Source organism: Culex pipiens, chromosome 3 (assembly GCF_016801865.2).
Source record: "Culex pipiens pallens isolate TS chromosome 3, TS_CPP_V2, whole genome shotgun sequence".
NCBI lineage: Eukaryota > Metazoa > Arthropoda > Insecta > Diptera > Culicidae > Culex > Culex pipiens.
In genome coordinates, this window is record NC_068939.1 from 118,887,387 (window position 1) to 118,900,927 (window position 13,541).

The 13,541-nt window shown below is 36.4% G+C and overlaps 1 protein-coding gene across 1 annotated transcript in view; it reads left to right on the forward strand.

The window, feature by feature from the left end:
* The window catches only part of LOC120413947 (uncharacterized), a 132,307-nt gene that overhangs the window by 11,815 nt on the left and 106,951 nt on the right, over positions 1–13,541 (forward strand). The window contains exon 3 of the mRNA XM_052710913.1: positions 4,437–5,037. Within this exon, the coding sequence (XP_052566873.1) occupies positions 4,437–5,037 (601 nt within the window). The remainder of the gene's footprint in view (positions 1–4,436; positions 5,038–13,541) is intronic.

The window sequence follows — 13,541 nt, forward strand, 5'->3', positions numbered from 1 at the left end:
ATGTCAACATTAAAGTGAGCAAATTGAATGTATATGTTAAATCAATCAATAATGCCAGCTTTCTTTTAATGATCATTAAAAAAATAACAATTTTATATTTTATATTTTAGCTTTTTTTTGGCGTTTTTTATTTCTGTTTCAGTAACGTCTAAAACTTGTAAATCTAGAAACTTTTTTCCGGTTTTTTCCACCTAGAGATTTTTTAAATAATCCTATTTATCAATGTTTTCGAAATAATAGTAAACTAACTTTTAAATATTTAAAAATATGTGGAGTCGGAGTCGGAGTCGGAGCCAACCATTTTTTGAAAGCTGGAGTCGGAGTCGGCTAGAGTTGGTGGGCCGGAGTCGGAGTCGGAGTCGGTTGGATCTGAAAGCCGGAGCCGGAGTCGGAGTTGGAGTCGCTTGAAATATGACCCGACTCCGCAGCCCTGCAACTTCGCTGACAAATTAGGGGCAAGCGGGGCAAGTGTAACAAGCTAAGGAAATGCTCGTGATAACCCATTAAAAACGTTAAAAAAACTGTCGGTTTTTTTTTATAATCATCTTATTCCAGGTCTTGACTAAGACTTTGATATAAAATTGATTTTAATTTTTTTGATTTTCCGTACGTTCTACTCAACTAGTGGGGCAAGACGAATAACCCGTTGGGGCAAGAGGAAAAATGTACGAAACAACATGTTTATTTGCTAACAATTGAACTGTTAGCACTTAGATTAGAATGTATTTGAAAGGTTTCTTTCATTTTTAGATTAAAAAGTAAATTTGATCCTTTTTACGAAAAAATATTCTTACTTGGATGAAAAAAGGAAATTTTCATAATATCACTATATTTTGTATGGACAATTTTTTTAACAGTTGTTTATCAGTTTTTAAGTACATAAATTATTTCCTAATAAAATATGTTGTTGCAGCAATTTGTACTTTTTCCATACTAAAAATTCATATGGTACACTTGCCCCACCTGAACAAGATTTTTTAAAAGCTCTCAACAAAAATAACCAAAAGTTAAATCATACTTTATAATAGGTGCAAGTCATTGGTAGGGACACTACTGGGCTAGGAAGAATAGCATTTTGATAAAATGAGCCTTAAACGAACCCTAAGCCTTATTTTGTACTTTCCAAATATTATACGAAAAGAAGGTTTTGAAAAAAAACTTCATTAAATCTTATGCCCCGCGGCGTTTACGTCGTTTTGGCTTTATGTGGCAGTAGAATCAGTTAATTGAATTGATAGCAACAATTCCTCATACTGGAAATAATCAAAATTGTAAAAATTACGGCCGTACGAGCGATTGTTCCTCTTGCCCCATATGGTCGTCTTGCCCCACCAGGGTTGCGAATGAGCGAGCGCTCACGGAAGGCTTGCTCGCTCCAGCTGGAGCGTGAGTTTTTATCAGGTAGCTCGTGCTCGCTCACGCTCACCGGAGCGTTTTGCGCTCACGTGAGCTGGTGAGCCAAAGTAGGTAGTTGTTTTTTTCCTGTTGAAGCATCTGCCTGTTTGAAACGAAGTTTCCAGAACTATCTCAGCACAGGCAGCAAAAACAAACAAGAAAGTGGTCGAACAAACAAAAGTATGCAATGAAATGGATTTGGTCAGCGAACCGAAATTTACGTTCTATTTAAAATCTAGACATTTTTCGAACAATTAACAAAAAACTTAATTCATAATGTAAACATTCATTGACGTGAAGAGATGCACTATTTGTTCACAAATCAAATCCATATTTGACCATATAGTATTGCTGTTATGTACAAAAAAATGACAATTTATGTATGTTTTGATTTTTTTGAATAATCTTTTAAACAGTTACAATCATTCATGTTCAAAAAATCATATATAACTTGTAATTGAATATTTTCAGAGGTTTGGTTGCGGAAGTGTTGAATAAAATCCACTTGTTGGAAGAAGAGCCAACCTTTTTGTGGTGAAAAATATTGACAATTTATTTGATTTGAGTCAAAAGGGTTATTTCAACCATTAGCAATTTTTAGGCTAATATTTAAAAATAGAACTGTTTCAAAATTGTTACCCTATTTTCTGAAACGTCTACCAAATAAAGACTAACCTTATAGAAATGATCATCCATTTCTTATCACTGAATCATTTAAAGATTTAATAAACGGAATAACTTTTTTTTTAATAGTAGCTAATTCTGACCCGCAATCTGGAAATGTAGTCAAAACACTGATTAGGTACCGTCAGTGGGGGTGACTATGGGTCAAAAAACGATTCACCTCTTGTAATTTCTTAATAACAAAAACAATTTAAATAACATCGAAAATCTTTCAACGTAGATTTGTTCTTAGATAGTTTACTAACATTTTCCCAAAATATGGGGAATTTTGATGAACACTACCTTTAATGCCAATAGTTTGAACTAAAATGATGCTCAAATACAACGATATGGTAAAAACAAGTCATCCAAAAGTGTTTCTTGTTCGAAGGAATCGTATTGACAATGTTTGAAGTGGAGATTTTCAAACATTTGGGTAGTTTTTGAGCAATCGCAACAAAAATATTAGAAAAATGATTTTCCGAGAGGTCATTTTTGGCCAAAAACGTACCTCAATTTTAGACAGCTGCCAAAATAACCGGATTTGTTATAGGAACGAGATTTTTTCAGCGAAGTCATCTTAAGATGTCCCCTACACAACCTTTTTAGCAGAATCCAGTTTCATTGAGAAGAATCTGAGGAATGGTAAAATCCGTAAAAAATCACTTTGACCCATCTCACCCCCCAGACCCAATGTCACCCCCACTGACGGTACATAAAACAGTTTAATGTTATATTTTAATCAACGAAGCATTTAACATTGAATCGAACTTACCAATGCATAAATCCTCTTGAATCAATTCATTGTTTTGTAAGTTTTTCTAATGTTTACAGGCCCTTTTATTTAGGCGTCTATACCCCTCCCTCCTCACCTCTCTGCTACAATAAGGCTTTTAAATTCTAAAATATTTATACATTCAACTGTATGTCTAAAAAATGATTTGACTCTTGCAAATTCAACCTTTTATTTTAAAACAAGGTTGATGAAAATAAGCTATTCCAATTCATATATCATACAATTTGTTCACAAAATCATATGTCCTCAGCCCTACTACACCTCAAGCAAAAAAATTCATCTAGAATTGAAATAAAAACTTTCTCAAAAACGTTTAATGATTAGCGACACGTCCAAAATGAGCGCTCCGTGAGCGAAATATGAGCGCAAGCGCGAGCGTGAAGCAAACGCGAGCTGAAAAAATCGGAGCAAACGTGAGCGCGGGCAAACGTGAGCTAGCTCGCGCAGCGCTCCTCCTCACGAATGAGCGAAAAGTGAGCGCTCACGAGCGCGTGAGCGCGTGAGGAACGCAACACTGTGCCCCACCTTCCCCTATGTGATTGACATGTTGTATTTTTTTTGACTCTCGCCAGATTGATGTTATTTTTGGGGTGAGCAGACCTGATCTTTTTCTTCGGAACATGCTTTTTGTGTACTCATTTTCTCATACGATGTTACATGCTTTTGCTCACAAAGGTGATGTGCAAGCTTTTGCATGCGATTTTACACAGATTTTTTTTACTGTGTACAAAATTGGTGTCAAAAGGACTTTTGTGTAAAATTGTAAATTGTAAAAACGAATTTTTCATTAAAAAACCTGAAAAATAGTTTTAAAATCGCTGCCATTTCCCGTAACGCAACTGTCAAAAATCGTGAAACATATCATTTTATGTGACATTTAATGTTTTTTTCGAATATAAAAGAACCCAAAAGGGTCATTTTTTCATTTATATCAAAAATCGAATCAGTCGAATTGATTGATTAGGGATCGAAAATCGAAGAGGAGTCGGAGCAACTTTTTCCGATTTCGGAGAATTATCCATTTTCAACTTTTTTAACTTTGCTAAAAGTTTTCGTTAATGGGTATTAACTGGTTTTAATTGGTTTTTGAAATGACATTATATAGATTAAAAAAGCCCACACAAACACACTAATAGGGTAATACTTCAAAATTAAATAATAACAAAATTTTCCAAAAAAACTGAGTAAAAGTTTCTCAAACGAGGAGAATGATTTAGCAGCAGATGATTCTTGTTCAAATAACTTTATAAGTTCCTTAAATCAATCTTATCATGATGAGGCCATCGAACTACTAGAAACTCAATGGACCAGCTAATTTGCCATGATTCTATTTGCAAATTATTAAGACATTCCAAGACAAGCACCATAAGGGCAATCAAACCATCTGCGCTCACTCTCGGGTGTTTATGGAGCATGACGGTGTTCTTTAGTACTTACTCAACTCGAGCACAAACTACTCAAGAGGTGCTTCACAATAGACTCGAGTTGTTTGCTTTATCCTAGCCATCATAATTGACTCTGAATGGTTTCAACTCTTTTCCCAGATGTTCACCTCTTTCTTTCTTAATTTCCTTATTTCCAGAGTCCGGCCCCGATCTGCATGTTCTACTTTGCTCACCCGTTCGGAATTTCCTCCCCGGCCACGGTGTCCACTTCGAGCAAATCCGTGACCACTACCAAGCAGCCACCACCGGCCCCGGCGGCCACCACAAAGTCGGAACAAAACCGAAAACCGGTTCCCCTTCCGGCGCCCAAGTACCAAGAACAGCGGCAACCTTCGAAGACGGAAATTGTCCGCCAACGGCCGGACACCCGGGATGGTGGTGGCGGCGGAGGTGGAACCAACGCTCCCGTTGGCCCGAAGAAAACCAACGGAATGACCGCGGTGAGACCGGAAAAGGTGGTGCCCCCTCCGAAAGTCACCACTCCGGGACCCAAACCCGGTGAAAATCGGGGCAAACTGAAGCGGTCCAAACATTGCACCAACGTGTCGTCGTCGGTGGCCGATCCGGCGGCGAAGGCCCCAGTGCCGCTGACGGTCAAACCGCACGCCAAAACGAAGAAACGGTCCAACGTGATCGAGCTGGACCACCGGCAGACGCACCTGACGCCGTGGCCCAGCACCATCTGGAATCGGGACTTTTTGATTCCGCCGCTGCTGCAGGTGCTGGCGAAGCAGCATGGTAAGTGAAAGTTTTTGGAATCTTACACGCATCCAGGACTATAACAAGTAAAAATCCTCAATTTGACCAATTCAACATTCAACCATTTGACTCAATTCTGAGGGAAGATTAAGCAGCATTGCATTAGGGTGATCCATTTAGCAAAAAGATAAGCAAATCGTTCTGAACATTTCATGCTAACAAAGTGTGAACAAACAGTTTATCCTGCTTGAAGTTGAATTCCCAAAATCTTGTTTTATTTTAAACGTCGCAATAATTTTTGAAGAAATATTTGTTTAGGTAGAAATGTCAAGCAAACTTTTTTTTGCATATTTTTAAAGTAAAAGTTAAATTTTCAATCAAATGTACCTCCTTAACGAAACTTCACAGATAATCGAGCGTAAAGTAAACCCTTCATGCAGTTTATTGCAGTTCATATTTATTCAAATTTATAAAACAAGAATAGCTTCAACTACCAAATATTTTCGCCTTGTACAACTCGTTATCACCGAGCAAAACAAACATGAACTCATTGTTGCGCAAATACTTCCGCCGAAATTTATTATCCACAACATTACCGCAAAAGCCGGTCTCAAAATATCTCGCCCGACCACGAGATTACAATTTCGTGCTACTCTACGACCATACAGTCATAATTAACAGTGACAACGGGTTGTACATCATGGATTTGGGGACATTGCAAATTCCCTGAGGCTGCAGATTCGATGCAATAATGCATTCCATCGCGTGCTGCACTTGAAATGCATCCTCGACACTAACGATGTGGCCTCATAAATCGACCGACGACACTCGTCAGGAAGAAAGCGGTGTGTAAACAAACAATTGCATGAAGCAGATAAAAGTGCTGATATCGTGCACAATTTTGTTGCCAGTTGTCAAACTGCGCTAAACGATTGTGGCAGAGAAAAATGAACTTCTTGTTAGCTGATATCCTTGGGAGATGGTTGTCCCTTAACCATTAGGCTGTTAAAAATATTGTTGTTTTTGGTGCTTTGATGTGTGCGATATTTTCGATCAAACTTAACAAAAATGATTGCGTACGCTCCATAACTTGACTCTTTTCTACGATTTTTGTTTTGTTGAAGACTTCAAGTCGATAAGACGACTTTTAATTTCACAGAGAATTACTCACTACCGGAACTCACTCTCAGAGAAAGCATCGGGTCTCTTCAGCAAAAAGAGAATAAGAACGTGCGCGCGAGTAAAAGAGCGATGTAAACAAATCGATTGAATGGAGTTGACCACCCACAAAGTTAGTCCTACATTCGAAGCCGGCACTTTTTCTATGTTTTGTGCTAGAACAACTTATGAAGTGTGGCGTTTGTCATTTCTTTATGTTTTGCTTTTTTTGTAGGTGCTCTCGATACATTCATTAATATTAATTGCTGCCACTGCCATAGCCACTGTTGGTTATATTCACATAACCATACTGGCAATTTGTATTAGGTGATAATCTTGTAGTAACGAATTTTTGAAGCAAATTCGACCTAGATTAAGTGTTCTTTGAATTTCCTTAGGTTTCTTTCTCGAACTGTACTTGAAAATCCATAATTACTCTGTTTGATTGAAAACTTAGCATTGAAATTCTACAACAAACATCTGTGTTTTATTTAAAAATAATTGTTTTGAAAGTCACTGAATAAGAAAAGATAATAACTTAAAGATAAAAAAAAGCAAATAAAGCATGAAAAGCCAATGAGCTTTTATTTTCCGAGTTTCGCACTTTTCAGATGAAGGAGCATATTTCGCGTAGGGTAGGGTAGTCATCAATGAGACACTTTTGGTTTTCAACTTTCAACGATTTTTCTATTTTTTTTCATCAGCATGTTTTAATGAGCTTTTTGTTGCATTTTCTTTCTGTTAACGTGTTCTAACATTGATCAAAATATGAGATCGATCCGACTTCTACAGCCAGAGCTATCCAACTGTCTCATTGTAGACGCACTTGGCAGGAACAATGAGACAGGTGGGGAACAATGAGACACTCTACGAAAATCAATACTTTTCTAGTAAAACATCATGTTTTTGTATCGTTCCATTGAACATTTTAAAGCAATTTTGCCAACTTGAAACTTTAATTAACAAAAGTTATACTAAAAAGTACATAAATTTAGTAAAATCCATTTATTTATACCAAATAACTTTATATTTATGGCTAAATGAAGTCAAAACTCAATAAATATGCCGAAAATCACTTCCAATTCATATTTCGAAAGATTTCCCTAGATTTTGAAAAGTTTAATGAAGAAAAATCAAAGTGTCTCATTGTTACCCATGGGCTGAAAAGATTGGGGAACAATGAGACAGCCCTGGATTCTGGGTATATTCTTAATTTTGGTCAAATCTAATGAAAGGCCATTGTAGCCCAACTCATGCCATATGAAATGACGAAAGAAATTTGGAGAAATATTAGTTTTTGTGTTATTGGCAGCCAATGAGCGAAAATGTAATTTTCAGTCATAATTTACTTTTACACCCCAAAATCAAACATTCATGAATAACTTTGCAAGGGAGCGTCCACAACCAAAGCCACTATTATGGCAGAAGTGTATCCAGTAGACACACCTTTCCCCAAACTATGAGCCTGATTGGTTGAAACTACGACTTGTGAGAGCCATTTTATCATTGTTCCCCGTGTCTCATTGATGACTACTCTACCCTACCTACTTTCTATTATTTTTTAAAGGTGTGGCTTGAACAATTTTGCACGTATGCCAAATAGGGACCATCCATAAACCACGTGGACACTTTTTTGAGAATCTGTTGTCCCCCTCCCCCCGCCCCCTTCGTGGACAATTGTCCATACATTTTTTTTGTATGAGTCTACACAGAGATACCCATTTTTAGATTAAGCATTCTGAATTAAGATTTGAATATTTTTCTAAAACAAACATGGCCGCCAAATGGCCGACCGGGAATGATGCCTTTCAGAGCCTCAAGTGCTAGGTAGTCATAAACTACTCTAAAATGATTTAGAATTTTAAAATCCAAAATGGCGGAAAAATGACTACTGAACAAATTGAAAAAATGCATTTTTCAATTCAGAAAGCAATCAAATATTCAAATTTGACTAAATTAAGGTCGCAGAACCCAAAACTACGAAAAAAAATTTTTTGGTCATTCGATTATCCAATTTCATTATCCATTTCATTCGATTCTGACACCTTAGGGCGTGCGACTTATGGAATGTTAACTTTCTTTAAAGTTGAGTAAAAACTGCCGTTGAATTCGACGTGCTCCTCTTTGGGGAACTGGGAAAGATTTATTTACTTCCTTTGCGTAACGGGACAACGACAGGAGCAGATCTAAGAAAAAAAAATCTCACCTCCCATTTAATGACTTGCAAGCTCTTTAGGATTTTTTTTAGATTGAAGTAAGAAAACGCATTTAAATCGTATTGCATTTTTCACATCCAAATGAAAATTAAAAATCTTTCATAAAAAACACATAAAAAATTGAAGAAGTGAACATTTTTTTACTCATCTTTGATTTGCCAACCATTTCAAGTAATTTGTATCCTGCAGCTCCTTATGAACGGATCCACCGTAAAACGATGGAACATAAACTCAGGATTCTCCACCCACGCAAATTTTAACAGCCAAATTAAAAAAAAAAATCTGCGAGGAAAAACTAAACAACACTTCAACCAAAGAAAAAGTCATTTCGCATGCTTGAGCACTGAGTTGAAAAACATCATCAAGAAAATTTGAATTGTCAAGCTATCTGAATCACAGATTGCTTGATATTTGTTTTCGAACACAAATGCAAAAAAACAGAAGAAGAATACAAACGTAAACACTCAAAAAGAAGACTCTATCCAGCCGTCCCGTCCCAGTGCCAAGCAAATCTGTCATACGGGGGGCGAGCCGATGCGGTCCAAAGTGGTTCACGCGGTTCAGAGCACATGAGTCATATTTTTTTGAAAAAATTGTTCGAAGTGGTTAGTCTTTTATTAGTCTATGTTCGGATAATTAAAACTTACGATAATCGAGGCTTCGGATAATCGAGTCTGGAAATAAACGTTAGTTTTCATTCTTTAAAATTTAACACTCCAACTTCACCCTTTCCCAAAATTTCCCAACCAAACAGCTGTTCCTCACACTTTTTCTCACGTGGTAACTCACTCTCTCTGTTTCCAACCAACTCGCTCTCTTCAGCAAAAAAATCTCTTTCTCTCTCTCTTTGTTCAACGGCGGCCTCGCTGAAGAAGACGAGCAACCGCGCGCGAGAGCGCACGACGGCGAGACGTCGTCGCGACGCAACGAGTGCCATACCAAGACTTTAGTACCGCCGGACTGGCTGAGAGAGATTTAGTAGCAGCGATAAGCCTGCCCTAGTCGATGCGATTTTCCTCCGCCCGATTACGGACGGGAGGGCTCAGTCACCGTTTGGCTGCAAACCGGTGCAAACGGGGATCGTCTTTTGGTTGAGGAATAAAGTTGAACGATTTAGTTTGTCCTTAGTCGGACGCTCCAATTAGTCACAGTGTTTAAGGGGGGCGAGTAATAACAACACGTTGCACACGTGCAATATCGTGCGCCACCACGCGTGGAAGACTAATGAGTAAAGTTTCAAGGATTGAAGATTAGTCGCGAATGAGTGGTGAGAATCCCATCGTTACGTGTGGGAGTCTTCCCGTTGACGGTGTCGCCTCATCCCTCGAAAGTGTGTGTTTGTGTGCGGTGATCAATTATTGAGAGCGAAAGTCCTTGGATCGTCAATGAAATATTCAACTCTGAGTTTCGCTTCGAAGAGAGAGAAGGAGGGAGTTCTGTTTGTGTGATGTCGGTGTTCGCATGTTAGTTTCGCGGTACACTGAGTTTGTGGATCTGAACGTGTGAGAAGGAGTAGTCGTTGTTAGCAGAGCAACAAGAAGCAACAAGAAGAAAACAAAAACACAGAGCCAAAAGCGAAACTAATATGGGCAGAGGAGCAGCAGTTTTAGAGTGGTGAAGGAATTCGGAGCAGCAGCAGTTTCGCGCCTTGAATCAAGTAAAGGGGACCGATTCTTTGGGAAAACGGATTAAGAATTGTTGTTTTTTTTGTTTGTTATTGACTGAATCTGCTGATCATTTTAACTATAAATGAAGCTGTATTTGAATTGAATCCTGTTTTAAAAAGATGAATTGAAACCAAGATTGAAACTATATATATCAAAACTCTCAAAACAAATATCGATTACATGATATGAAAAATTAAAAAAATCATTGATTGTTATGACGTTTTATGAAAAAAAATATTATAGTTCAAATTCCAAGAACAATTTTGAAAGTTTTGAAACTTAAACTATCACAATGATTCTTATGCGTTATAACAGTTAAACTACCGTGAAAAAATGCAAAACTTCAATAAATGAAAACAATTTTACTCTCAAAGTTGGAATTACTTTCCGATATTTCGTCACGAAAATACATAATTAAAAAACTAAACGTTCTTTGAGAACAAGGTTTTCTTTCAAAAATAATTTAGATTTTTTTTAACTTTTTTCCATTTAATTTTTTGGGAGAATTTGAAGGAGGTGGGAAAAATTTCGAATCACCGCAATATTTTAATTTTGCTTATCGTACGAAAGTTTTTTTTTTCTCAACTTTTATTTAAAAAATACTATTTAATCAGACTGGATAATTTACCAACCCTTGTTTAAGAAAACAATATTTTTTTTCTCATTAACTCCATCAAAAAAAGATTAAATTTCATGTGGCTTTTATAGTTTTTCTGTTTTTTTAATCCGAAACTTACTTTGAAAAAGAAGACTTGAAATAGTGACTCAGTTCAGCGTCTTAAAATTGTACAAAGCTTTTTTATTGTAAGATTAAATGTTACACATATTACACCTATTAACTATAAACTAAACTATAAACTAACTATAAACTAAATCTCTAAACTATAATGACCCTTAAACAACTAATTGCCACTCTTGTGAGACCAAACAAGTTTAGAACTATAGCAAAATACAATCAAATTTCATTGAAAATTTGACAATTATAAAAAAACCTTGAAATAAGAGTTTTTCTGCATTTTTCTAATCTTTAATTTTCTTTGAAAATGAAGAATAGCAATATTGGTATAGTTCAAAATAATTAATGTCTTGAAATTTAAATGTTTTTCCGAAGTGATCTGAAAGCGTCTTAGAAAAAGTTAAAAGATTGACCAACAATCCTACACACTCAAAGCAAATAGGAAAACTAAGGTTTTGAATGACACCGGATAACGTAATTAATTCAAATTAGGATGAGTATGTTGTAATTTTTGCCTTAATTTATGAAGTACTCTCTTTTTTTACTTTTATAATGACCATATAGGATATGAGCAACTCTCTACGAAATCGGCCGATTTCGACCATTTTTATTAGAATTGCTCATATGCAGTATTCATCAATTGTTGCAACAATTTCAAAAATACATTTTTTCTATTAAAATCAGTAAAAAAGTATCTAAACACACCACAATTCTTAAGAAACACGTGAAAATATTTAGTAAAGCTGGTTTATTTTAACTTGATGCCACAAGCAAGCAAATCTTCAAAAATATTGAAAGCTGTTTTTTATTTTTCTTCGGGGGCCAAAAATACATTAATGCTACAATATTTGATGAAAAAATCTTGTACAATGCAGTTTAAACTGGTTAGAAAAAAAGACTTAAAACTAAAAAAAAAAAACAATATATTTATAATATCATTGTATTTTTCATTTTTTACGGTCTATTCTTCATGGTTAAATTATTCGAAAATAAGCATTAATATGTGGAATTCAGGGTTTTTTTTTCAAAAAACTTTTAATAAAATTGGTGCTGTACAAGCCTACCTATTTTTATTCCAAGTTGTCTCTTAAAAAAAGTTCCCAGAGTCATTGAGTAATTTAAATTGTTAGAAAATTATTTAAAAAGAACATGATCAATGATCATAATAATTCAATATAAACAAACAATAAAAAAACATCACAAAAAAACTCACTTTTTTGCAGAGAATTACCCAAGAAGTGTTGTGCTTTGGATGACTGAATGAGCCGCAACCGACCATCCGTACAAACCAAACAAAATCAGTAAAATAAAAAAACGAAAAGTGATAGCCAAGAAGCGTCCGTCATGGCGAATGGTCGCGCGGACACAAAGTTGCGGCGGCAAATCAATTTCGCTAATTGAAGCTCAGTCATAACTGAGGCGCGCGGCTTCTTTTTTGGACGGTGAAAAACTGCGTGTTTCTGGTGGATGTCACGTCGAGTTTGTTGCAGCGCGTGTTTTGACGGATTTGAAGCAGCTTCCTAAACGGCACCACGGCACGTGAGAAGGTGAGCTTGCAGAATAGAATACATACACTCAACCCCCGGTGGTTGGTCACTTTTTCGTTTGACACTTTTTCGGTTTGTACCCCGTTGGTTGGTCAAAGTCAAACTAAAAAGTGACGAACTGTCACTTTTTACACGGCGCTCACGAACACTATCAAAACAAGCGTTTGGTAGTGTGTGTGAAGTCCGTGTAAAAGGGGTGTCAAACTAAAAAGTGACCCCGTTCGTTTGACAACAGTTAGTGTCAAACCATCGGGGTTTGAGTGTATTACATCTTACAACGGGGACTTGGCTGGGTAATAAATCCACTTGGAAGAATGAAAGAAAGTCCAAATGTCAAAAGCAATTTAACTCGCGCTGTTTCTTGCAAGTTCATTTCGCAAATCGGCTTATTCTCCAAGGATTGCGATTTATTGAAACGAGTGGCTTGTTTCCAACAATGCTAACAATCGGAGGCATTTATCTGTATCCGAGCAAAAGGGAGTGTTGTGTCATTCTACTTTACAGTGTAATTGAGATAAAACGTGAGCACTTGTTGGACAGAGGAAGATGATACCTCCACTGGTTCACGTCAAGGAAACAGCCGGAGATAATCGGTTGAGTGGCACATCTAAAAAAAAGTGCTGAAAGTCAGTAAAGTTTTACTGAATTTTCATCTACTGAAATTTCAGTAAACGATTCAGTAATTAAGATTTTACTGTATTCTCAGTTAACTGATATTTGTCACATTGACAGATAAATTATTGAATTTTTAGTAAAATGGTTGGCAAAACAACTGAAATTTCAGCAAAAGAAACGTCAAATTATTTTGCTGAAAATTCAGTAATTTTCTTGTGGCAGTTTAACAGATCATTTGTTGAAGATTCAGCAATCGTTGCTGATATTTCAGTTATCAAAATTTGATTTTGCTTGTCATTTAAAATGTGTCCAGTACTGCGTTCTGTGTATCGTTTGTCACTTCAACACCAAACGCTAATGAATACTCTCTCTTTTACTCTCCCTCTCACTCGAATCGATTAGTAGGGGAGAGTGGGGAGACTTGGTCCTCTTTTTTTGTATCGCACATAACTTTGTCAATTTCTCATAAAACTATGAACTTTTTGCATGAATTGAAAGCTTAAACATTCAAATATGTTTGCCTGATAAGGGTATTTCATCAGATGAACTCTTCGCATCATGCCAAGCGTTATAAAAAAATATTTGAAACCGGCATTTTCAAAAC